Below are 27,720 nucleotides of genomic sequence, written 5' to 3' on the forward strand. Positions count from 1 at the left end.
CCGACAGTGGCCGCTGACGGTACTTTGCGCGTGGACTGGAGCGCGGCGAGCTCCCTGTCCGACCTCGCACTTTTGGGAAACACGCGGACCAGCTTGGTGCGAAGACTGATTCTGACAGCACCTCTGGGCGCTCTGGACTTCAGCCAGGTGCACTTTTTTTTATATTTGAGCTTGCTTTGTGAAGCCTATAGTCTGATTTTGACTACTATGAGTAGTGTTGAGACCATTGGATACCTACATCTTCCAAATTGGCCCAAAATGTATCAAAATCAGACAACAAGGAGTACAAATATGACATTTTCGGGTTAAACTTGCCATTTTTGATCCTGGAAATGTCAGACATGGCTATAATGCTAATTAATGCTAATTAACTAAACTTAACAATCTTTTTTTTTTATATATATATTTGAGCTTGCTTTGTGAAGCCTATAGTCTGATTTTGACTACTACAGTATGAGTACTGTTGAGATCATTGGATACAGAGAGCACCATTTATTTATTTTTTCTCAGTTAAATAGGCAATCTGTCCAATCCACATGATCCAGAGTCCCCTAAATCTTCCAAATCGACCCAAAATGTATCAAAATCAGACAACAAGGAGTACAAATAAGACATTTTCGGGTTAGACCTGCCATATTTGATCCTGGAAATGTCAGAAATGGACATCCTCAATAACCCCTAAAACCACTGTTTAAAAAAAGAAATAGGCACCTTTGGGCGCACTGGACTTCAGCCAGGTGCACTTAAAACTATTTTTTTTTTATTTCAGTTTGCTTTGGGAAGCCTATAGTCTGATTTTGACTACCATGAGTAGTGTTGAGACCATTGGATACAGAGAGCACAAGATAGACATTATAATCTCTACTGTGGACAATTTTTTCTCAGATAAATAGGCAATCTGTCCAATCCAAATGATCCAGAGAGTCCCCTAAATCTTCCAAATCGACCCAAAATTAATCAAAATCAGCCCACAGACAGTACAAATACGACATTTTCTGGTTCATTTTTTATTCTGAAAATGTCAGAAATGGACTCAGCATCCTCAATAACCCCTAAAACCAAATGTTGTAACTATTGTCCACATAGGCTATAATGGCAATTCATACTAATTAACGAAACTAATGCTAATTGTGAACATTTCCCAACATATGCAAGTTATCCTCCGGCAGCTTCTATAAAACTTTGAACATATCCTGCTTCACAATAGGACTCTATGAGCTGGGAGCTAAGCATTGTATACTTATCAAAACAATAGATCTGTGCAAGAATTCATCCTGAACTCATTAATTAGTGTTTTAGCACTTCCTGCTCCCTCGTCTCAAAGTCAACGTTTTTTTTAAATTGTTTTTGGTTAGATGCCTGAAATAAGATCTGCGGTTAACACAATATATGAAGAGATTTGAACAGAGATTGTTTTCTGCAATAATCCAAAATCCAATGAAAAATTCCTATTGAGTTTTCGTGGAGGGAACCAGGGAGATGCTAACTTCCGGGTCAGTCTACACAAATGACTGCCACACTCTATTATCCGTCGACTACTTCATATTTCTCAGTGCTTAACAATGGATGATGACCTGAAGTTCAAACTAACATTGTGATGCTTTGAATTTAGTGGAAGCGTGCATGTGACATTTCCGCATTTTCGAAAATATTTGACTAGCTTTAATCACTTCATGGAGTCTAAAAACTTTTTTAGTTTTCTCTGGTAAAAAGTCTTTGCCGAGCAGTAAGATACACGAATATTTATTGTATTAACATGAACAGTCACATATTGCAGAAGCCATATCAAGGTGTTGTTTTAAAAAATTACTTATAATATAACTTGTTACCAGTCCTACAAAGGGGATGAATAGTTAGTGCACTTTGAGCCACTCAGTTTGAACCCTAGAAATGCAATTCCAAGTATTTCTACAGATCTTTGAAGGATGTTCAGTGCACGACTTCACGTTATTTAAGCTACAATCACATCAGTGAGTCTTAACTTAGTCAGACAGCATCCAGATATTCCTAATCACAGATGGCGCTCTGTCAGTAATTGGCTGCATGAAGCAGAAAATTATTTGATCAACCCTTCCTGGTTTGATAATTATCTTATTAATGTTTCAGTTCTTTCTCCATTTTACTTTCATTAATGTTAACCACTTGGTTTCTACTTATATGCGAGCCCTTCAGTGTAATTAGCAAAAAAGTCATTTGGGATTTTAAATGGTTTCTCAGGGTCATCGAGTAAAACGCCTCTCGCCTGTTGGACAAAATATCATCGACTCATATGCTCACATATATAGTGGCTCTCTTTAATGTTAATTAAACCAATAAAATGTGAGAAAACACATGTTCCTTTCCACTAGTTGCATCAATTTCTGATCCAGTTATTAGTTTGTGTACCCAAATCTTTAAAAAACGATTTGCAGATTTGCTGCCGATATGACGTAATTTCGGATGGTGGACCCACAGAAAGTTGCTATCAGAAACAATGCCTGACGTGTTTTGGACGTAATCTCGTCTTTGTTTACATTAGCAAGCCTCGCTAACACTCAGAGCTAACCTGTACTGGAGAGCACATGTGTTTAAAAAGCAGGAAATAAAAAAAGGAACTCACCTTGTGATAAACCCGCAAGCTCCATACTGTTTCAGAAATAATCCTTGATGTGGTTTAGAACAGGATGGCGTTTTATCACAGCAGAATTTAACTTTATCTCTGGTAGAATTCTGATCAGGCATTAGCTCCGCCTCCTTTTTTTTCTCCTTTTTTTTAAGCAAAGGACCCAAAATCCGTGTTTCTCTAACAGGGCTGGAATAGAGGGGTATGAGGGATATATTTTTATATATCGGAGACCCATAATATATGCCTAAAAATAGCATGATAGGTGCACTTTAAAGTGGACCTATCATGCTATATTTGAATCATATAGTGTAGGACCATACCTATATAAGGCATATTTATACTTTTTTTTTTTCAAAATACCAAACAGATCATGCATTTTAGCCATGCCTCATTTTGCTCAATTTGACATTTTCTAGCTCTGTTTGTGTAAGGGCTGATAAGGGCAGAACAGCACCATCTACTGGCCTGGCATATGTACTACAGCGTCTCCAGCGCTTTCGAACGGCAATGGCCGTGGCTGTCTCCTCCTGATTGGTGGAGTTGGCCCAATAGCCGTAGCGCCACTGTCCTGACGTCAGGACAGTGTTCAAATCTGGATCAGTTTTTATCAGATCCGTTGCAGCCCCTTTTTTTAGAGATTTGGGTATGGAGGAAAATAGAGAGGGTTGTGTTTTCTGACACTTGGTGAGTTCCCTGGAACACCGGGGACACATATTCATGTAGAAAAGACGTACTAAAGTGCATTTTGCATGATAGGTGCACTTTAAATTGATTTGGGAAGTGGAAACACATTTTTTTGTGGCATTTATAACATTTTCTTGACAAACGACTTATTTTGACACAGAATAGGTTTTACTAAACGATAGCATGTGTTATTTTTAATAATAACAGGCAAATATACTTTATGTTGCCTTTTAAGTTGATTGTTATCCATTCACAATTCTACTTTGGTTTGTCTGACTACTTCTTTTCACTATGCAACCTGAACAGACAGCTATTACTGTACACACCTAAAAGATGTATTTGTAAAGTAGAGTACGCTAAGTGCTTTCATAAAGCACATTTTGACTACATTTAAAGTGCCTTACATGAGCATTAATACACAAATGAGGTTAGCTTTGGCTCAGTGGTTGTCTAACTGGAGGGTCGGCATGTTGAAGTGTCATTGGGCGAGATACTTAACCCCAGATTACGTTGGCATTTCTACGATAAAGTCATTGTACGTCGCTTTGGTTGAAAGCATCAGGACATGGTATAATGTAAAAACAAATGGAAGTAGATGGAGTATTTCCTCCGTCTTCCTTCCTTTGTTTCCATAAAGCCACTTAGTCGCCTAAAACAGACATTTCTAACCCGTTATCTCTCAGTATATTAGTTTTACTCACAGTAATGATGACTTTTCTGGCTCTCGATGATGTGTTGATATTGTGGGACTTGCGTTATATTATATAATATTACACTTTTCACACATTCAATAAATAAAACAGGCTTTTACAACGGAGTCAAACAAATCAACACAAACGAGCCACAACTCAGATATAAATAATAAACAACTCAGATCGACTGTCTTATAGCTTATATAACTTTAACGGTTACTTAACGATAGACTCCACGGCGTCTTTCACACCATCTCTGTGTCTCTCGGCGCCGTGGGAATTGTAGTCTTTTATACTTCCTTGACTACAGATAGGGGACAAAAGACTGTGGGTGTTTCTCAATGTCGAGTAAAGCTGCTCCAGAGCCGCTATTTCAAGCATACTACGTCATCGAGTACGGCCGAAGGACTGTTCCAATGTCCAGCATACTTGGAATTCTACCGAGCCCGGCGTACTTCGTAGCGAGACATTTCGAGGCTGCACATGTGTAGACTCCGCGGTCTTAAAATCCCCACAATGCTTTGCGCCAAACCAATTTCCCCAAATCTGTGGCGGAAAATGTAAGGCGGGGCCTCTCATATGACGCACACCTGCACACTTGTTAGCCTGTTCCACTCTTCGTTTTCCGAATGCCAGGAAGTATTCTTGCCTCGCTTCTGAAGCAAGTGACTCGGAAGACATGTGCTACCAAGCAAGCGTACTCGATATTGAGAAACACCCACTGTCTCTTTTTGAGAAGAAGTCAGACATTTTGAAGTAGAAGCGTGCAGCATAAGAAGCCTGTTGTTCTGCTGCAGTTGTTGATATATAATTACCAACAATCAGTATTTAAGTCTATTCATGATGGAGCTGTGAACTCAGTGTAATGCTTACAGTATGCTCAGGGATAAAGAAGAAGAATAAAGCAGTATGAATCGACCTCTCCTCTCTAATCCAGCAGGTCTGAGATGTGCAGAGCATTATTAGCGCAGCCTAAATGATCCATTATGATATCCAGCCTCTCTCTATTCCCTGTTGAATAACTCAGAGCAGGTATTGAACGCACCGTGAGAGACAGGATGGCTGGAGTCCTGATATTACCACATGTCTAACGCTGTGCACTTCAGGCACCTCAAAAAACACAGATTTACTTGATTAAGTGAGAGTTTTTAGTTAGGATTTTAGTGTCATTGTTCATGTGGGAGGTGTGTGGCGCAGTGGGTTGTGCGTTGGTGTTCGGATCAGCGGGGTCACAGGTTCAAACCCCACTGCAGTCAGCATGTCGTTGTGTCCCTGAGACACTTCACCCCAAATTGCTCCTGTGGGGATTGTCCACAGTATTGAGTATGTAAGTCGCTTTGGATAAAAGCGTCTAACAAGTGACATGTGATGTAGTATCAGAGCAAAAATGATTAATTTGACTGAATATTTAAAAACATGAAATAATGCGTTGCAGCCATTACCTACAGTTTCTTTAAAAAACACCGTTTGCACAAAAAGTTTTCACCTTAAAGGTAGGGTAGGTAATTTTGGAGAAACCAGCTCGAGTGCGCTAGAATTTGAAAATACACAGCCGGAGAAAATCTGCCACTTCCTTCCAGAGCCCCTCCTCCAACACACACGAACGCGCACATGACCAATGAGGGCACGAGATAAGTTTGTGCACAGATGGAAGGCTGACAGGCAGGTAGGCCATCCAGTTATTTTAGCCGGGCCGGCTCAAATGATTGGTCGTGCTTTTTACAGTACTACGGCTTCCACAGATGATATTTTGTATGGATTTGTTGTCAAAGCACTTCAGATATTCATTGCTATCGGGATGTTAAGAGCATTCCATGGAATATAACAAAAAGTGTATCTCGAGCCGGTTTCTCAAACTTACCTACCCCACCTTTAAGGTTTCCAGAATAAGGATTTAAGATTTTATCCACATCTTGGTCTTTTACTTAAGAAAGCCCTTAAAGATAAAGACCTTAGCGACCAAACTTTAAGATACCTTTGACTCTAACTTAATAAGTTTGTTCATTGAGTAATTGATTTTACATTACTCCCACTTCAGTATAAAGATCAATTTGTTATCAGACAACAATATACATTCAATCAATATCCAGATAGTCTGCAATCATGGAACTAAAATTATTGAATATAGATTTGTTTTCTGTTATAATTAATCTCCATATCAACAACATATTGTCTTCTTCTTCTCTGACTATTTGGTTATCTTGTCTTCTTTTATTCTTTACTATCTCTAGGCCATCTTTACGGGGCATTACCAGGTATCGAAACCACCATAAAAACTGTTTATTTGACCAAACAGCAGGTAGAAAACCACACTGGTTGCATCGGTGTGTGATCCTGTTAATGGTTGTGTTTTATTTGGTAAAAGCAGGTGAACTGAGAGGATACTCTGCTTCAAAGACTAGTAGCTATGAGTTATACAGGATGTTAGGCATGGAAATAAAGGGTTTATGGGGTCATTTTGGTTCAAGCTGTGGATCTAGAAAGACAACCAACGGAAACACTGACATTTCTTTGGCAACTGGACACACAATTAAACTCAGCAGTGCTTTTATAGGCCAACTTTATGAGGCTTTAACACACATCACATTCACCATGAAGACTGTACATTATACCGCTGTAAAGTCTATTTAAATGCCTTCATATTTCTCCCTATAAGGACACCTTTTATGGTGAAAAGACATCAGTATAACCCTTTATAAAGTGTCATAATTAAGGTAAGTGTTTTGTGCAACCAGCCACAGTCTGTCATTAAATTCATTTACACTTTCCTAGCAGGTATGTTCCTTTTTCCTGCTGCCTATGAAAAGCTACCGAAGAGATTTCATGCATGTGTGATGATGCGAATGTTCAGTCTGTGACGCAGTGTTGCTGCAGATTTCACAGCGAATGAAAGGAGGAAGCAGTGGCAGTTATTTGTTTCTTTTTCTGTGACGACGTCAGGCGTGCAGAGAGGAATCGCTCCATGGCGACCAGTTGCCATAGAAATGTTCCCAACGTGGAAAAGTTAAGACGTAGAGAAAGAGAGAAAGAGAGAAACGAGAGAGAGAGAGGTTTGCATAGATACATGTGGAAGAAAGAGACGTGTGTGTGTGTGTGTGTGTGTGTGTGTGTGTGTGTGTGTGTGTGTGTGTGTGTGTGTGTGTGTGTGTGTGGTGTGTGTGTGTGTGTGTGTGTGCGTGCGTGTGTGCGTGTGTGTGTGTGTGCGTGTATGTGTGTGTGTGTGTGTGTGCAGCATTACTATACTTGTGGGGACCTAAATCTGTTTACACAGTCACGTGTGGGGACTCGCCTAGGGTTAGGGTTAGGGTTAGGCATGTGTTGGTTATGGTTAAGGTTAGGATAAGTCTCCAGGAAATGCATGTAAGTCAATGTAATGTACCCTGAAGTGATGTGTACATAGTATGTGTGTGTGTGTGTGTATGTGTGTGTGTGTGTGTGTGTGTGTATGTGTGTGTGTGTGTGTGTGTGTACGTGTGTGTGTGTGTGTGTGTGTGTGTGTGTACGTCTGTGTGTGTGTGTGTGTGTGTGTGTGTGTCTGTGTGTGTGTGCATATGTGTGCGTGTGTGTGTGTGTGTGCAGCATTACTATACTTGTGGGGACCTAAATCTGTTTACACAGTCACGTGTGGGGACTCGCCTAGGGTTAGGGTTAGGGTTAGGCATGTGTTGGTTATGGTTAAGGTTAGGATAAGTCTCCAGGAAATGCATGTAAGTCAATGTAATGTACCCTGAAGTGATGTGTACATAGTATGTGTGTGTGTGTGTATGTGTGTGTGTGTGTGTGGTGTGTGTGTGTGTGTATGTGTGTGTGTGTGTGTGTACGTGTGTGTGTGTGTGTGTGTGTGTGTGTACGTCTGTGTGTGTGTGTGTGTGTGTGTGTCTGTGTGTGTGTGCATATGTGTGCGTGTGTGTGTGTGTGTCTGTGTGTGTGTGTGTACGTGTGTGTGTGTGTGTGTGTGTGTGTGTGTGTGTGTGTGTCTGTGTGTGTGTGTGTGTGCATATGTGTCTGTGTGTGTGTGTGTGTGTGTGTGTGTGTGTGTGTGTGTGTGTGTGTGTGTGTGTGTGTGTGTGTGTGCGTATGTGTGTGTGTGTGTGCGTATGTGTGCGTGTGTGTGTCTCAATCAGACAGTACAAAGACACACAGTGGATTTCTGCTGTGATGTAACCTTAGTAACTATACAACAATAAGAGGGATAAAAACAAAATGTCACTCACACTTATGCAACCTGTGGAGTTGTGACGGATGTATAAAAAAAGAAAAAGGTGACGCTTGAGCTTCAATAATTGTTTCCCTGCAGATGTTCTTTGAGAGCAATTGAGATTTGTAACAATGGTCTTTGTTGTCGCGCACAATTTGAAGCAGCATTAAGAGACTATTTCAGTATAAAATGCACCATAATTCTCTGTTTGTGCTGATTAAAATACTCCATCACAACTACAAGACCTGACTTCAAAATGTAAGTAAAAGTATGTACTTAAGTACTCATTCTGCACCATGGCCAATTCCAGACAAATGTACATTATAGAGTCCACAGGAAAGAGGAAAACAGAGGATGCCACTTGAAATACTCAAAACCACAGGTCACAATTATAATCTACAATTATAATACTTTAAGAAATCCTGTGCGTGAGTGCATGAAGATATCTACATAGTTCAAATAGGAGTTTAAATATACTTTAAGATTCTTAGATATGTGGAAAATGCAAATGGAACTAAAGAACAATCTCAGTCTTTATCTGACAAAGTATTATCATAGAGTATCATCACGGGAAACTCTTCTGGAAAAATACAAGTTGCATTCGGCGCCGTAAGTCTGAGTGTTATCCCTGAAGGAGTGTAAGATCCTCCCACAGCAGTCTGAAAGGATTTCTCTGGGTATCTATTTGCAAACAAACACCGGGCTGAAGGTGGACGGCACTAAGTGTCTGACATCTGATTTTTAATTAAAGCCAAACACGATATATCTCTCTCTCTCTCTCTGAGGGTGTGTGTCACGTCTCCTGCAGATTATCCTCTGATCTGTGGCTCTCCGCGGCTCCAGAGGATTATTATAAACTCTGATACCATCACAGGCTGGGGATTCCCCGCCTCTGACGGATTAACCATCTTTAGTTGTTGTTTGCTTGTTTATTTGTGACTCGGCTGATGTTAAATGGAATCGACAGGACAAGGTCAGGGTGATGAACCTCATTGTTAGTAAAAGGAAGGACGCGAGTGAGATTTAAGTGGAGATACTACAGGAAAATACGTTTTTTTTTTCATGCATTGGACAATTTTGACAAACCAAAATCCATGAATACAAATAGCTTAGCTTTAAAACATGAAGGTGCGACAAGTAGAGTTTATCAAGCATCAATTTGAGGCTATTTTCCTTCCATAACGTGCGTGCTTTCTGACTAGTGGAAAGGAAACATCCAAAATCCACGATTAGGAGTTTACTTTGTCTACTTCACCAAAAGTTAGCCATACAAATGCACTTTTGAACATAATTCAGAAGTCATTTTAGCCATGCCTCATTTTGCTCAATTTGACATTTTTTAGATCTGTTTTTAGCAAGGGTTGATTCTGTGAGAACAGCACCATCTAGAGGCCTGGCATATGTACTACAGCGTCTCCAGCGCTTTCGAACGGCAATGGCCGTGGCTGTCTCCTCCTGATTGGTGGAGTTGGCCCAATAGCCGTAGCACCACTGTCCTGACGTCAGGACAGTGTTCAAATCTGGATCAGTTTTTATCAGATCCGTTGCAGCCCCTTTTTTAGAGATTTGGGTATGGAGGAAAATAGAGAGGGTTGTGTTTTCTGACACTTGGTGAGTTCCCTGGAACACCGGGGACACATATTCATGTATAAAAGACGTACAAAAGTGCATTTTGCATGATAGGTCCCCTTTAAGTCAAAGACTCATTTTGAGTTGTATCTCATTTTTTTTTTGTACATGTCACAAGGGTTTTAAGCTGCTGTGGTGTTTGTGAAAGATGGATCATCTTGTTTTAAGAAATACATCTAAACTGATTTTATAAAACACAATTTTAATGGACAATGTCCAACTAAAACAGAAACATTTTTAGCATTTCTGGCTTATTTTGTAACAGAACATTTACTAATTCTGGTCAAATATAGTTCAAAATAAGTTCTCCCAGCTAATAACGAGATTTAATGTATCTAAATATCGCATCTTATTTCAAGAAATCTAACTAAGCTAATGGGCACTTGTTCTTATTGGCAGATTGTTGTACTTCTTACAAGCAAAAACACCTTGTTTCCTTATTTGTTCCTTGTTTTTGGAGCAGCATTTGTTCCAGTGTATTGTGTAGTGTATTTCCCCCGTGTTTACTCGTCTAAATGAAAGCAGCTGAAAGCGTCACACTCCCTCCCTGCTGAGAATCACTTGTCTTCCTCTAAAAGAAATCCTCACGTTGCTCAGTCAGCCAGGAGCTTTGACCCATATTGAGTAACAACACTCAGCATGAGGCCTTTGGTGTTGACGTGTCCATTTTCCACGTGAATACAGGTGGGGCTAAAAAAAGCGTCGGACACAAAGACGCTTGTCAACACCCGATACTCTCTTTTGTTGTTCGACTTTACGGAGCGGACGGATTTGACCTGGAGGAGCGGGTTCATCTTTTGTTTTCTGTCTGGGTCTATAAACTGAGGGGGGGGGGGGGGTCACCCACTAACTGGTTGTAGGTTAATCAGTTTCCTTTGAAGAAGTGCACCTGTAAAATGATGCTTCTGGGTATTGACGTACACATGTACAGAAGTACTCAGATAGATGGTCAAAGGACGGAGTGTTGGAATATTGTAGAAATACTCAGTTTCAAGTAAAAAAAATATTTATTTAATTAAGTAAAAGTACGTGAGTATTGGCTTTAAAAAACAGTTTGACAAGATTAATTGATTTAAGAATATAGTATTTGTCATATTTTATTTCACTGTACTCCATTTCTTACATATTTATACTTTGTGTAAATATTGTCTTTATTTTTAATCTGTACAATTGTCTTTAAAATAGTTTTCAATTTTTTTTTTTATAACGGTACTATTTTTTGCTCTTTTTATTCTTACCCCAAGTAAATTCCTCGTATGTCTAAAACCTACTTTTTCACATGGTTCTGATGTGAAAAAGACGTAATTTGAAAACATTTTTAGCTTGTATTTGACAAAATGTTTAACTGTAACAACTAAAAGTCCTGCATAACAAACCCGTATTTAAGTAAAAATACAAAAGTCCTAGCATCTTATTATACTTAAAGTATAACAATTAAAAGTGCTGATTATGCAAAATAATAATATGCTTTATAAACCAGCTGCAGTATTTATAAATCAGTTCTTTGACAGACAGAAATGTTAATACTTTATATTTGTTATGTAATCAAATAAACCTGTAACTAATGCTGTATTATTGTTGTTCTTATTCGAGTGCCTTCTTCTCTGCAGCCATAGATGCAGCAGCACGCTCCCCAGGTGTAATGGAGAAGCTTCAGCTCAGTTACCTTTACAAACGGTTGTTATGCTCATTAGCTCATTAGCTCATTCGCTAACAGGCTAATTTAACGAGCTACTTTAGTTACAACGAGACCAACAAACTGTAGCATTGGCTTGGCTGTTTCTACTCTTCCATGTGAATTAATATGCAAATCAATTGTGTTTGCTGAACATATGTCCTCCTTTTGTATCACTTTAAAGCTCCAGTGTGTAGGTAAAGGTGGATCAATTAGCGAACATGGAATATAGTATTTATCACTCTGTTTTTCATTAGTGTATAATCACATGAAACTACTGAATCACTGTTATTTCTTCACCCGCCATGCAGTCTTGCAAACTGCGACTTTCTCTTAAGATTTGGCAACTTTTCACATCCTCTTAGCAAGTTGTAAAGACGTATTGAAACCAACAGTGAAAGCGAGAGGTATATTATGGGATGCATTCCTATGCTTTGGTGTATTCTAGTGACTTTTCACAACCTATGGATCTAGTCATTGCTACTTTCATTGAGAAAAAGTTGTCAAAAAAACTAAAAAGGTTGTTTTTTTTTTGCAGGCATTAAGTCACATGTCATCATTTCAATCTACAGCCAATCACAATCCGTTATTGTTATTAGAAGCCTTGCAAAGATAACAAATGTGCATTTTACTTACATGTATTTTTTATCTGTGCGTCCAGGTTGTAAAATAATAACTGAGAGTTGTATTTTCATCATTTCAATTGTGGCAAGACCTGCTACTTAACACGCCTGATTTAAACTGATTTAAACGTGCTGTGGTCCTTTGAACAGCTTCTTAAAAATCACTGGTCAGCGTACGGTTTGTTTACATTCAGCTTATGCCTCGTTAAACGCATGGTACGTGTGTAAAGAGGATCTTCTTCCCTCTCCAAGACCTTGAAACACCCTGACGTTGTTAAAGCACGGTGAACACAGGAGTCTCCTCTCAATGAAAACACAACGCTGGGTTTTCTCGTGAGTCATTATGTATTCTGGCTCACGTTTATGCTGAGCTGTGCTTTACTGCTCCAGCTTTCCCCCCCGAGTCATTCCTCTCTTTCCTCTCCTTTCAGGTGAATGTTGACGACACCATTGAAATGTTACCAAAATCAAGAAGAGCTCTGACCATTCAAGAGATCGCTGCGTTAGCGCGGTCCTCCCTGCATGGTGAGTGTGATATTTAATGTAGAAGTTAGTGAATGCATCTGATAATAAAGGTGTTTGTACTTCAGTAAAAGTAGAAGTACTCAGATCTTGTACTTGAGTAAAAGTAGAAGTACTCTGATCTTGTACTTGAGTAAAAGTAGAAGTACTCAGATCTTGTACTTTAGTCAAAGTAGAAGTACTCAGATCTTATACTTGAGTAAAAGTAGAAGTACTCTGATCTTGTACTTGAGTAACAGTAGATGTACTCAGATCTTGTTCTTGAGTAAAAGTAGAAGTACTCAGATCTTGTACTTGAGTAAAAGTAGAAGTACCAGAGTGTAGGAATACTCTGTTAAAGTAAAAGTCCTGCATTCAAAATGTTCCTCAAGTGAAAGTAGAAAAGTATTCTCATCAAAATATATTTAAAGTAGCGACAGTAAAAGTAGTCATTGTGCAGATTGGTCCATTTCAGAATAATATATATGATATGTTTTATAATGATTGATCATGAAAGTGTTCTCAAAGCTGGTAAAGGTGCAGCTAGTTTGAATGACTTTGTATACTGCAGGGTAGCTTGTGAATTTACTCCAGGTGGAACTAAAGTCTGATTTAACACTTGGTTATATTTCACATCATTCATCCAGATCTGTGAAGTAACTAAAGGTATTAAATACATGTAGTGGAGTAGAAGTACACCATTTACCTCTGAACTGTAGTGGAGTAGAAGTACACCATGTACCTCTGAACTGTAGTGGAGTAGAAGTACACCATGTACCTCTGAACTGTAGTGGAGTGTAGATTGTACAGTACTTGAGTTAATCTACTTTACACCTCTGCCCCTTGCTCTTTCTCTGCAGGTATCTCCCAGGTAATGAAGGATCATGTGACGAAGCCTACAGCCATGGCTCAGGGCCGAGTCGCCCACCTGATCGAGTGGAAAGGGTGGTCTAGACCCATCGACACCCCCGCTCCAGCGTCAGATCTAAACAGATCCTACTCAGCACTCACCGAGGGAGAGCAGGAGGCGCGCTTTGCAGCCGGTGAGACTCCTTCTGTTTGTGCTCCTTGTTTATTCAGTAAATATCACATTTAACAAACACCTTGCTTTGCTATTGTTTGAAAAATCTCACTCGTCCCCGGCTTGAGCTTCAATCTCAGGATCCATGTATTTCTGATCCTCTCCAGAATGGAAGTAGTCATCACATACAGAGCATCAACTAGTTCCTGAACAGTGTCCTTCACATGCTGATATCCAAGAGAGGGAGTTACACAGTCACAAGATGGAGGAATAGAAAGCAGTATTCAATGTTTACTTCAGATTAGCTCCACGTCAGAAATGAGCATGCTTGTCATATGTCTATCTCTATAGAGGCTGAATCATCATGTTAATCACATAGCTATCATATGCCTAAAACAGTCCTGATGCTCTTCTAGGTAATCATACATCCTGTCATGTACACAGCTACAGTTGGGATACCTTTGTTATCATGTGGACTCTGATATTGGAAGAGGACATTCAGTGTTTTCACAACAGCTATACTCCAAGTTAAGCTGGCAAGAGGGGTTAGGAAAATGTGCCAAAATAATGATTAATAATCACAGAAGGGATCCCAATTAATGAGAACCATTGTAACACATAGGTAATCAGATGCAAAATAAAAGCAGATTAGTCGTTTTATAATAGCTTCGAACAAACAAGGCTTTTTTGTAGTATACAACTTTAATATTTCCCCACTTTAAAACACTCACTGTTGCTGTTGCTACACCAAATGACGTTCATGGATCAACTGAAGAGGTGACTCACACACTAAGGGCAGGAAGGCTTATGGTAATGTGAAAAATAATGATAAAACATCCTGCAAGTACGTTTTAAAAAGCCAAAGGGGGTGCAGGGATGACGTATTTCTTTTAACCGACCCTGAAGGCAGCATCTCCCATTGGTTCCCTTCAAAAAGAACCAGTGGGATTTTAGATTTTTGCAGAAACCAAACTCTGTGACGTTTATGATACTTTGCCGTTTTGTTCTGCAGGATAATCTCCACATATTAACAGCACTTTATGATTTCTGAAGTAAAAAGCTAACTTTAGGCTATAAAGGAAATACAGCACGGTCACATGACTTCACGTCACCACCGCTAAGCTAAAGGTGGCTAATGTTGGGCTGTAAAGGAACTACAGCACGGTCACATGACTTCACGTCACCACCGCTAAGTTAAAGGTGGCTAATGTTGGGCTATAAAGGAACTACAGCACGGTCACATGACTTCACGTCACCACCGCTAAGCTAAAGGTGGCTAATGTTGGGCTATAAAGAAACTACAGCACGGTCACATGACTTCACGTCACCACCGCTAAGCTAAAGGTGGCTAATGTTGGGCTATAAAGGAACTACAGCACGGTCACATGACTTCACGTCACCACCACTAAGCTAAAGGTGGCTAATGTTGGGCTATAAAGAAACTACAGCACGGTCACATGACTTCACGTCACCACCGCTAAGCTAAAGGTGGCTAATGTTGGGCTATAAAGGAACTACAGCACGGTCACATGACTTCACGTCACCACCGCTAAGCTAAAGGTGGCTAATGTTGGGCTATAAAGGAACTACAGCACGGTCACATGACTTCACGTCACCACCGCTAAGCTAAAGGTGGCTAATGTTGGGCTATAAAGGAACTACAGCACGGTCACATGACTTCACGTCACCACCGCTAAGCTAAAGGCGGCTAATGTTGTCCGTGATAACATTTAGTCGTCTCATTTAGACACTTGTTAGCAACCACTGTTTTGAAATCTATCAGTGGGGTATTTACTGACGTATTTTATGTTGTATAACACAACGTTATAGTCTTTTGTTAACCACAGACCTTATTTCACGCTTCTAACCAAAAACACATTTTTTTAAAAACACTTACTTCAAGACACAGGAACAGGAAGTGCTAACTAATTTCCTGGTTTAAGACTGATACCTCCAACCATGTATTTGCCAAACATTGAAGAGTGCTTCATACACATTTAAAACAAATGTCAACACAGGTGTTCTTTTGGCAGAAGACTGTGTGTAGACTTTCTGCAATCTTAAATAGTGAGCTTGTCCCAAACTTTTGGAGCGATGATAACCAAACGTTTTTGTTAGAGGACAGCTGTCTTTTTTAGTTTACATCAGATGATATATTAATTATTCAGGTGTAAATGTTCCACACATCCTCTCAGAGTCCGGCTCACACACACACCTCCTCTTATCTTTCCCTTCCTCACCTCATCTTTAACATTCACTCCCGTCCTTCCCTCTTCATCCCATTCACACTGTCTTTAAACGCTCCTCTCTGCCCTCTCTCTCTCCCTTTTTCTCCCCTCCTGCTCTCCCTCCGTTCTCCCTGCAATGCAGACTCTCAAGGTTAATTTGCACAGTAAGGTTTTGCTCCTGGCTTCTGCCACCATGACTGAGCGATTTCCCTGCATGCCTCCTCTGTTCCCCTTTCTCTTTCATTTCCTACTTTTTACATGACTTCTCTTCTGTTCTCATGCCCCCAAAATGAGGCATCAATTAAGAGTTTTCGGTGGGTAGGAAAGTTCACATTTCTTTGCTCAACCATGATTTATTATATTCCTTATATAGTTTTAAACAGCTCTATAAACGGGCTTTTTTATAACAGTTTGAACCTGGCCATTGCATGAAATACGGTGAAGCTTTTAGAGATTTTAGAAAATAAATGAAGAGTTTAAAATTCAATGGAGTTTGTTATACTTGCTTCCTTCGCTAGACCTGTTTTTGAATTGTCGCTCTTCTTGGTCACATGACTCCGTTAGCGTGTATTTTATAGAGCTGGATGACATAGAGCAGGGGGGTCAAACTCAATTTCATCTCGGGCCACATCAGCATCATGGTTGCACTTAAAGGGCCAGTTTTATATATAAGACTATATAAAAATACATATATAAATATTTAATATATATAAAATAATTATATTACATTATTGCCTCTGCATTGGATTATTATCTGATAGGCTAATAACTTCATAATTAACTACGTCTGAAAGCAGAAGTCTACGGAAAATAATTGCAAGTCTCTTCAGTGCACATGTCACAAAATGATTTTTAAAAAGAAAAGCCAAATTCTGGAAAAAAAAAATAAATAAAAAAAAAGTGAAATTTTGAAAAAAAAATCTAATTCTGAGAAAAAAGTCAAATTTGAGATGCATTGTGGGACATGTAGTTTATGGGCAACGAGCTTCTGTAAAGCATCATGTAACCGTATAATAAACATATTATATTCTTGTGGGGCCGCATGAGGTGAAGTCACGGGCCGGATTTGGCCCCCGGGCCTTGAGTTTGACACCCCTGACATAGAGGAAATGAAATATCACAGATACCTCTATATCAATATTGCTACGATATTGTACCATTGTTGTCTTTTCTCAAAATACTTAAACAATGAGCCTTTTATTAAATAATCATAAGTTTCATAAGTTATTAAATGGGTAAAGGTTAATAATAAGGTAATGTCAGCCTTTTCAAACCAGGAAAAGACACTTATTCCTTTTGACAATATTGAAAACCACATCTAGTTTCATTAAGAATTGCACAATTTTGAAAAACAAACTAAATGTGATTTAAATAAATAAGTAAATAAAAAACGAAATAAACAAAGATTAATATTTCTGACTGATATTACGATATGATTCACGATATTACCAAACAAATATTTTTTATAAAGTCTGTAAAATACCAGGGTCTTCAATGCAGCATAATACTCTATTCAGATGTTTCCATATATTTACCAAAAACATTGCACTCATTGCATTATGCATATTGGACTGGTCCATATTCTGATTTCACTAAGTCTCCATTGTGCAGCCCCTATATCGACATATGTGTCTCAGCCCAGATATCTGAGGGTTGGTGTTCGGATCAGGGGGACAGGTTCAAACCCCACTGCAGTCAGCATGTCGTTGTGTCCCTGAGACACTTCACCCCAAAGTGCTCCTGTGGGGATTGTCCACAGTATTGAGTATGTAAGTCGCTTTGGATAAAAGCGTCTAACAAGAAACATGTAATGTAATGTAATATCTAGTTTGAAACACTTCGGCCCAATCCCAAACCACGCCCTACACCCTACCCCTACACACTCCCCCTCCGTGACGGAGTGAACTCCGGGGAGTGACGCTCGCAGCTCAACGAGGCTCCCTCCTATCAGATGGAGGGAGTAAATACAGCGACAAGCTTTGGGACAAACTCCCCTCTCTCCGGCAGAAACAGGAAATGCCGTAACTGTATGTAAAGCTCTTTTAGTTTTAACCCTGATGTTTATAAGCTTCTTATTTTTTGCAACAGTCTGTAAATATACACAACTTTATAATAAAATGCACACATTTACCTTTTTCTAGACTAAACACAGGTATACGATCCTACGTTTAAAAAATACGAGGTTATCATGAGGTTGTTAACATCGCAGTTTATCAGTGGATGTTTGCTGGAACTGTTTGTAAACAGCGTGTTTCCTGATGGACACACACAGCGTTGAGACCGGCCAGGTCGACCGCTGTTTGATGGCTTGATAGCCCACTCCCCCTCCACACTCGTTGGTTGGTTTGGAAAAGCACTTAATGTGGCGGACCCTCCGCGCGAACGCGCAAACTGAGGGGTAGTGTGTAGGGGTAGGGTGTAGGGGGTGGTTTGGGATTGAGCCTTCTTCTGTCTTGGCCAGGGCTCGTTTTGGAAAAGAGTTGGGACTTACCTGGTAAAATAAGATAAGATCAGATAAGATGTACTCTATGAATCCCAATTTGGGAAATGTTTGTGTTGCAGCAGCATAAAAAACAAGCCATTGCACATAAGTAGAAATGAAAAGAGTAGACATAAAAAAATCTAAAATGTGGACATCTCAAAATAGAAATAAAACAGCATTACAAAAGTAGAAAATATAGAAGTTGACCGTGAAGATAAAAAATCTATAAACTGTCTGACAAATAAAACGCTATTGAAGGGCCGATTTAAAGAAAACAAAATATCAAGCAGGATATTATATACATTGAGTGTGTAAGGAATGGATTATTAAATAAAACGCAAGGAAAAGACGCAAGTGAGGGACGTTAAGAGAAGTGAAACCCAGCTCATCTCTCTGGTCTTGGCCACATTCAGAAGCAGATGATTTGTTAATAATGATTAAAATAATATAGTTTTAGCAAGCATTGCTTTATTGTAAACGGACCATGAACAGAATCCAATCCTTAGCAAGAAGATCTGAAGCTCAGCACCGTTTCTCACACTGTTTCCATTTTTTTTTTGTACCTACCAGGCGTTTAGGAGACATTTCTATACAATACATTTCTCCTTGTCTCTTCAGATTACATCATCCATTACACCAGTTGTGCTGACTCTCCTTGTATCGCGGTGACTGTGACTGTGTGAATGTCAGCGAGCATGTTAGTACAGAAAGTGAGAGTGTGTGACTGTGGGGAAAAAAAGAGTGTGTGTTTGTGTAAGAGGCATCACGAGTTTTGGAAAAAGGCAGGTGGGGTTGTCCTATTGATGTAATGCCTCCTGCCAAAAAAACCCACACACACACACACACACACACACACACACACACACACACACACACACACACACACACACACACACACATGCATACACACAGTTTGAAGGTAATCCAGCAGTGTCTCTCCGTTGTGGCTGCCAGCCTATACTGACAGAGAGGTGTGTGTGTGTGTGTGTGTGTGTGTGTGTGTGTGTGCGTGCGTGCGTGCGTGCGTGCGTGCGTGCGTGCGTGCGTGCGTGCGTGCGTGCGTGCGTGCGTGTGCTACTGGTATCTTCAATCTCTATGTGTCCTAACTTCAGATGATATGTCTAGCACATGTTATGCAGTTTTAATTCTTATATCTTTTCAAATGAATCAAGTATTTTAACCTATTTTCTTTTGCGTAGTGCCAAACGCTCATCCAGTACATGTGTAGAGGTGTGTGTAAGTGTGTGTCACAGCATATTCGTATTAGGTTTGATTGATTTCCCCCTCTCCACTCCCAGCTCAGCTTTCACTTAGTAAAGTTGTTTGTGACATTTCTTTGTTCTTGCTACAGCGTAGAAAAGTGCTTCAATCCCAAGATACCAGCTCATCTGGAGTCAAACTTTGCATCATGCCTTCTGTTTTTATTTCCCCACAACATAACACTTAGTTTCCTCTATTTGTCCAGATAGAAACTGGGTCACCTCCTTGTTGCTGGGGATGTGGGTCAGTGGCATAACAAAGTATGAATGCAGCGAAAAAAGTGAAAGGCTTTTAAAAAGAGAACTAAAGAACATGGTGTTTGCAGTGTGTTAAAGGAGAGCCGAGATACAGTGGGAGATAGCATGGAGCATCGATCTCTCTGTGGGAGACAACGCATGAATACTGAGCATCGACCAGAGAGAGATAGAGAGAGAGAGAGAGATAGAAATCAAGATGAGAAGTGAGCAACAGAAAGATTGCAGGGGTAAAGGAAAGTGAACGGGGGGGAATGAGGGGAGTCAGGTGAGTCGATAGAGCGTCTCATTGAGAGAGACGATTGGAAGAAAAAGGCAGGACATGAAGGCGAGAGGAGGAACAGGAGAGAATACCAAACAGCTGGATGAGTGGAGGATAAGAGAAGAAGAGAAAAGGGAGGCTCGCTCTCTGATTGGCCGGCTCCTGATGGTGATCGAAGGCGATTTGTCACTTGGACCTTGTGGCTTATGAAGCGATGCAGTGGTGACATATTTATGTAAACGTTAGCATTGCAAGGGTTCCCTCGACTGAAAGCCAATGGGATTCTTTTATTAGACTTTAGATTAACACAGAATATTTGAACTGAGACAAAAACACGTTTATATTTACACATTTTGTTCAGTGGGATAATCTCCACGTATTAACAACAATGATTTTTTAAGTAAAAGCTGAGGTTAAGCTATAAAGGAATTACAGCTTGGTCACATGACTTCACGTCACCACCGCTAAGCTAAAGGCGGCTAATGATGGGTTATAAAGGAACTACAGCACGGTCACATGACTTCACGTCACCACCGCTAAGCTAAAGGCGGCTAATGATGGGTTATAAAGGAACTACAGCACGGTCACATGACTTCACGTCACCACCGCTAAGCTAAAGGCGGCTAATGTTGGGCTATAAAGGAACTACAGCACGGTCACATGACTTCACGTCACCACCGCTAAGCTAAAGGTGGCTAATGTTGGGCTATAAAGGAACTACAGCACGGTCACATGACTTCACGTCACCAACGCTAAGCTAAAGGTGGCTAATGTTGGGCTATAAAAGAACTACAGCTTGGTCACATGACTTCACGTCATCACCGCTAAGCTAAAGGTGGCTAATGTTGGGCGCTAAAGGAACTACAGCACGGTCACATGACTTCACGTCACCACCGCTAAGCTAAAGGTGGCTAATGTTGGGCTATAAAGGAACTACAGCATGGTCACAAGACTTCACGTCACCACCGCTAAGCTAAAGGTGGCTAATGTTGGGCTATAAAGGAACTACAGCACGGTCACATGACTTCACGTCACCACCGCTAAGCTAAAGGTGGCTAATGTTGGGCTATAAAGGAAACTACTACTTTTGGAGTAGTGTGATAAGCAGCAATCAATCAGACGTCAAAGTCTTGCCTTTGCTTTGCCATTGGATAAGGCAATCAAACAATGCCATTTTTGAAATATTGAAATAACTTCTATATTTCCTTGATCTGATTTTTTTTTAAATACAGTAATCTCAGAAAAGAGAAGAGATGATTCATGCCATATTTTTACATTCTTTAGGCTGGTACATAACAATCAACACACACTCAAAACATTGCATAATCTCTATCACACACACACACTTATAAAACAGTTTAAAATACAGGTCAATTGAATCATTGAAAGGGAATAAACCAGACACCAAAACTATGCATATTGAGCTACGACCCGCCATTAATGTGAATAATCAACAATTACTCAATGAGGGCTAATGAGCAAATGTCTTGCCCCCTTTCCGAGACTAAATCTTTATCATGTCAGAGCATTGTTACATACTTAAAAACATGCCTGGAGATGGATTTCAAGTATTCTCCTGACATTTCCAGTGACGTAAAGATTATGTTAGTGCTTTTCTATATAATCTTCTGCACTGGAAGAAAGGCACCAACACACAGGGCCATCTTAAGTGCACCAGCCAAACGACCTCCGAACACAGCATGCACTTTGTTCCTCGCTCACACCTGTCAATCAAACACACACACATGACATCAGGACACAATGTTCCTGCCTCCTTGTTTCCATGCCTACCGTGCATTTCTGTGTGCACTTTACGTGTATATTTATGTGTTTGCATGTCATTTATTTCCGCCTCGCACACATACAAGGCTAAGGAAGATCATCTTATTAAGGGTAATTCAACGTATACATAAATCTTACAATGTGTGGTTCGCAGAGGTCCACATGTTGGAGATTTAGATAATAACTTGAAATAAATATGTCTTTATCTGTGTGTGTATTCAAATATGTCAAAGCTTAAAAACACGAAATGTCCTTAGGGACTTTTAAACAAGTCACTCTACTTTGAAATCCATTACATTTGAACCATTGTTTTCCATTTAATTAGATTAAACCCATTTTTCGACTGATTAATAAATGTTGGGGACCATTTAGGGTTAGATTTGTTTTAGGGTAGCTCCATCTAGATGTGTTAGCAATATATATTCAAAAGTCTTTACGTTAAGTGTCTCTATTCTCAAGTTTCGGATAGATTATCAGGATGTATTTCAATATTGTGATATGACACTAGGGCTGCACAATTAATAGAAACTTTATACAAATCACAATATGGACCAATATCCAAATCCCTGTAAGTTCAATTTTTGGTACAAACATTGCAAAATATGTGAAAAAACTTGAATGATGTCCCGACCTACAAGCTGTATTTTACAAACGGTTTGCTACAGATCCTCTTGATCACATAACACATGATCACATAACCCCATTATGTCTTTCGAGTACAATTAAATCAATGGTTTCTGCAACCTATTTGTGTTTAAACATGTGTGTGTGTGTGTGTGTGTTTGTGTGCACAGGTGTGGCGGAGCAGTTTGCCATAGCGGAGGCGAAGCTGAGAGCCTGGTCCTCTGTGGACGGAGACGAGTCCAACGACGACTCGTACGACGAGGACTTCCTGCCTAACAACGAGCCCAGCACACAGAGCACAGGTACACACACACACACACACACACACACACACACACACACACACACACACACACACACACACACACACACACACACACACACACACACACACATACACACACACACATACTCACACACACACACACACACACACATACACACACACACACACACACACACACACAGATTATCCAGGTGATTATTTCCCCGATTAATCGATTAGTTGCAGTCTATTTTTTTTCGATCAGAGCACAGGTACACACACACACACACATACACACACACACACACATACACACACAAACAGACACACACACACACACACACAGATTATCCAGGTGATTATTTTCCAGATTAATCGATTAGTTGCTGTCAAAAAAATGTAGAGCAGTTTTTTTTATCTTCAATTTATTTCACAGCCTCTCTCCCCTCCCCTCTCCCTCCCTTTCTCCCTCCCTTTCTCTCCCCCCTCTCTCTCCCCCCTCTCTCTCTCTGTGTCCCTCATTGTCCCAGTGCCCTAGTTTTCATCTTCTCCCGACATCTTTTTTTTGTTCCTCAGCGCAATCTGATATCCCTCCTGCAACTTTAATATCATTTCCTTTTGCTGCAGAGACAGTGTCCGTGTGAGCGGGTTATAAATACACACAGTGTGTTTGATCATGGCTGTGTGTGTGTGTGTGTGTGTGTGTGTGTGTGTGTGTGTACCTTTTAGCATTCATCTTGATTACAGTGAACCACCTTAGCCAGTACGACCTGCAGCTTCTAACAAGCAGCTCTGTCTCTATACACATCCATGGATTCTTCTTGCAAGACTCGCACACAAACAAGCATTAAATTATCTTAACAGTGGTGGGAAAATAACCAAGTACATTTACTCATTGCTGTCCTTACTGTATGTAAACCTTTGAGGTACTTGTAATGTGCTTTCTGTGCCACTTTTTTCTACAATTTGAAGAGAGAAACTGTTCTTTTTACAGTGTAGTATTATTAGTACTTTTACTGAATGAAACAAACTTTCTCCACCACTGCTTATACTATCCGCAGCTTCTCTAACTATGGCTTCTTAATACCATCATCTAGTGAATGGAGTTTCACACGTACACTCACATATATGTACATGACTTTAATCATCAAAAATAGCTTTTCTGCCGGACTTATTCAGATATTATTGATAGAAAAAATACTATTAGTATCATCAATGGCACATGGTAATCTGCTCATATATGATTCTGCAATATACAGTATACAGGAAATATAACTGATTCATAACAGATTTTCACCCCATAATTATGGTCACATAACCGTTTTATTGTAATATCTTAAAATATTAATAATCACATTGCTTTTATGTGTCTTCTCCCCCTTTTCTTGTGGAGTACATTCATGTGTGTCTGTGTTGTTGAAGGAGCCATCTTGTGTTGTCTTTACAGTACTGTTTGTTCTTCAGTTATGCTCACAGTGTGTGTGTTTCCTCTAGACCTGTCCTCGTATCCTCCCTACCTGAAGGACCTGATCCACAGCCAGCTTTGCCAACACCTGAGTCTGAGAGGAGGTGGAGGTGGAGGAGGTGGAGGTGGAGGAGGAGGTGGAGGTGGAGGAGGAGGTAGTGGAGGAGGAGGAGGAGGAGAAGGAGGAAGTGGCGGAGGAGGAGAAGGAAGTGGAGACCCCTCCCCCACCGCTGGCTCCCCGGACACCCTGTGCTCCAGCCTCTGCAGTCTGGACGACCATCTTCCTCTTCTGAGAGATCTGAATGGCGGCCATCGAGGAAACTACAGCAGCGCTGCCGAGCTCGCCGCCAAAATCCTGTCCGCGCTGCAGGGGGGGGAGGAGCTTCTGCTGGCTCGCCTCCAGAGAGCAGGAAGTGGAGGAAGTGGAGGAGGAAATGGAGGAGGACGAGGAGGAGGAATAAGGCCATGTGGAGGTCAGGATTCTCCGTGTTACTCCATGTCTTACTCCGAGACGTACCTCTCCCCCGGGGAGGACGAGGACGACGACACCCCCTGCAAGGACTATGAAAACACCGGCTGCCAGGTGGAGGGGGAGGGAAATGGAGGAGAGGAAGAGGAGGTATTCCCCCCAGAATATGTGCCGCGCAGGAGGGTCTCTGACGTGGCGTCCTCCGGGGTGGTGTCTCTGGACGAGGAGGAGGAGTTGGAGGAGGAAGAGGAGAGAGCAGGAGACGAGCAGTGACTCCTCTCCTCCCCCCTCAGAGTTGAACCCCCTCTTCAGAAGAATGTGTTGTTTTGTTGCCCCCCCCCCCTTCTCCATCACAGTCTAGTTGCCAGCAGTGTGGACCCATGACATGTTGATCACCCCAAAGGGTTATGATGGAAATGTATAGTGAGGATCCCCAGCACGTAGAACCTGCCGGATGTTAACTTGCATATGTTGGGCGATTTGCACAATTAGCATAGTTGCAAGTTGCAATAATAAGCGTTTGCAGACATTAGTTTCAAATCGGTTTTGGACAATTTGGACAATTTCGTTGTGGTTTTGGGTGTTTTTGAGGATGTTGAATCCATTTCTGGCATTTTCAGGATACAAATGTCAGTCTGAACCAGAAAGAGGCCGTATCTGTTCTCCAGATGGGTAGATTTAGTTGAATTTTGGGTCGATTTTTAAAGCTTTAGGGCACTCAAAACTGCCATTAATGATCTTAAAAATGTCACAAATAGATGTGTAGCTATTTTCTGCATATGCTAATTAATGCTAGTTAACGCAACTTATGATAATTGTGCACATTTCCAACATATCGGCACGTTCTCTGTGCTTCAGACCCGTACTAAACATTTCTAACCCAACACTTTGGGGTACTCAGCATTTCCAGGATCACAAAAGGACCCTATGAACTGGCAACTAGACTATTTCGGCATCTGAACGTTTTATCCGCCTCGCATGCTGTCCCCCCTTCTCCTCTGACTGAAGCATCCGTCTTTGCCTTACTTGCAGCATTTCAACTCCTCCCCGCCTCGCTTTGTCCCCATTCGATGTACCGACTCTATTTTCTTTAAAGGCGTCCAAACAATCTTTTTTATCAGTGTGAGAACAGGAGAGCTGGACTTCAGAAAGACTCAGTTTCCGTCCCTTCCCGTGAAGCGACTCTTTAAAAAAACGGACGCCGCCAACAGGCCGACAGAACGTCAGAGTCCCAAAACTCTGACTTATATTTGCATGTGTTTTGCAAGTGCTAAAACCGATGGGCTGACCTGGTCTTGAGCCCGGTTTGCAGTCTCAGCTGTTCTGTATCCCCCCCCCCCCCCTCCCCCTTTCTCCCCAGCGTATCCCTCTGGAGGGGAGCGTTGAACCTGCATCCCGGGATTTCCTCCCTCTCCTCCCCCCCCCCCTCTTTTCTCCTTTGCAAGAGACAAAATAGCATCCTTTCGGGCATGGCTTGCTAAGTATGCCAAACTATTTAACCCTGTCACTACCAATTATGAGCAAATGCTGGAATGTCTACAAAGTGACAGGGCATAGTATGTATTTTAAAATAACAAAAGTTTAAAAAAGAAAAAGATTTGTCACAAATGATATAACAGAAATGATATGCTTTTATTGTACTAGTTTTCTATCACTCAGACATGTTGTTGTTCACGTTATTCCAGACATCATTACGATGGACTTCTGCCGACTATAGCTTCTGGATATCTTTGGGGTTTTCATGTGGATTCCTTAAATGGGAGAAGTTTGGTTGTCTTAAAAAAAAATACAACAAACCCTGACAGATTGATCCTGAAGTGTAAGGGATGTTTGGCAGGAAGTGGCGCAGTGGAAGAGACAGGAAGTCGTCTCTCTGCAGAGATGCATCGGAGAATTTTCTATATTTTTGTATGCGTTGTCTTGCTTTGATCTCTTTGCCTACGCGGCGTGCCAGTGTATGTGGTTTTTTGCACGAAGCTAATGTGGCCGTAGATTTCTCCTTTTCTTCGTTATCACTGTGTGATATAGTTTACTGGGAAAAAAAATAACAAATGTGAATTTTATTTTTGATTTCAAAAGAGGATACTGTGATACGTTTTGTTATTGCATTCTGTCATGATCCTCCTGACGAGTTTTCTGTTTCCTTTCCTCTCATACCTTGGAAGCTTTGCCTTTGATTCTATACTTTCCTTTCTTTTTGATGATATTTGCAAAATGGCATGACATGATTTGTGACATATTCATCTCCGGAGATATGAGGAGCGACGTCGAGGGAAATGTCATTCATACAACTCAGGAAATCCCATTTGGACCAGAGCATCGATGCATCCCCCCCCCGCACATATAACACCAATCATCTGTCATTCTGTGTGTGTGCGTGTGTGTGTGTGTGTGTGTGTGTGTGTGTGTGTGTGTGTGTGTGTGTGTGTTTTTTGTAGAAAAAGCATGGTATTTTCTACAAATAATTAAAGCACAGATTCATTCCCCGAATCCTTCTTTCTTGTTGATCGACCGTTTAAAAAAAAAAAAAAGCCTCGACATGCGACAAACATGTTTGACGTTTTGTTCAAATGTGTGTGTGTGTGTGTGTGTGTGTGTGTGTGTGTGTGTGTGTGTGTATTGTAAGATGTCAGCGAGCTACTTAAGCTTGCATATCAATTCATAAACCCCTCCAATGCAGCGATTCCCTTTAAAACGTGAGCTCTCGTTGGAAGGATTTAACCTGTTGGCGGTTTTAAAAAGCAGTGTACGAACATCTGGAGGACATTGAGGAGGTTTTGGAAAAAGACAGCGACAACTCAGGGGGAAACCATTGATACCATAGCTGTGCCTTTCATTCATTCGTCACCTTTGACCTCCCAAGTTGTACATCATCACATCCTCCACGCTGGCGGTCACTTCTTTCCTCCCCCTCTCTTTTTCAAATTCTGTTTTTAGAGGCACTAATTCTCCTGTTGCTCCTCCGCTGGGTGTGTTTTCCCCCTCTCGCTGTAGCTGGAGG

At 40.8% G+C, this 27,720-nt stretch overlaps 1 protein-coding gene across 1 annotated transcript; it reads left to right on the plus strand.

Annotated features, from left to right (window-relative positions):
- zgc:165508 (uncharacterized protein LOC100101652 homolog) lies at positions 1 to 27,714 on the plus strand. Its single transcript, XM_034122158.1, has 5 exons — positions 1 to 147; positions 12,538 to 12,631; positions 13,468 to 13,650; positions 22,691 to 22,822; positions 24,280 to 27,714. Exons 2-5 carry the CDS (start codon positions 12,562 to 12,564, stop codon positions 24,990 to 24,992), a joined length of 1,098 nt encoding a protein of 365 aa, XP_033978049.1. The 5' UTR covers positions 1 to 147; positions 12,538 to 12,561; the 3' UTR covers positions 24,993 to 27,714.
- The last annotated feature ends 6 nt before the right edge of the window (positions 27,715 to 27,720 follow it).

The sequence above is a fragment of the Trematomus bernacchii genome, unplaced genomic scaffold (assembly GCF_902827165.1).
Source record: "Trematomus bernacchii unplaced genomic scaffold, fTreBer1.1, whole genome shotgun sequence".
NCBI lineage: Eukaryota > Metazoa > Chordata > Actinopteri > Perciformes > Nototheniidae > Trematomus > Trematomus bernacchii.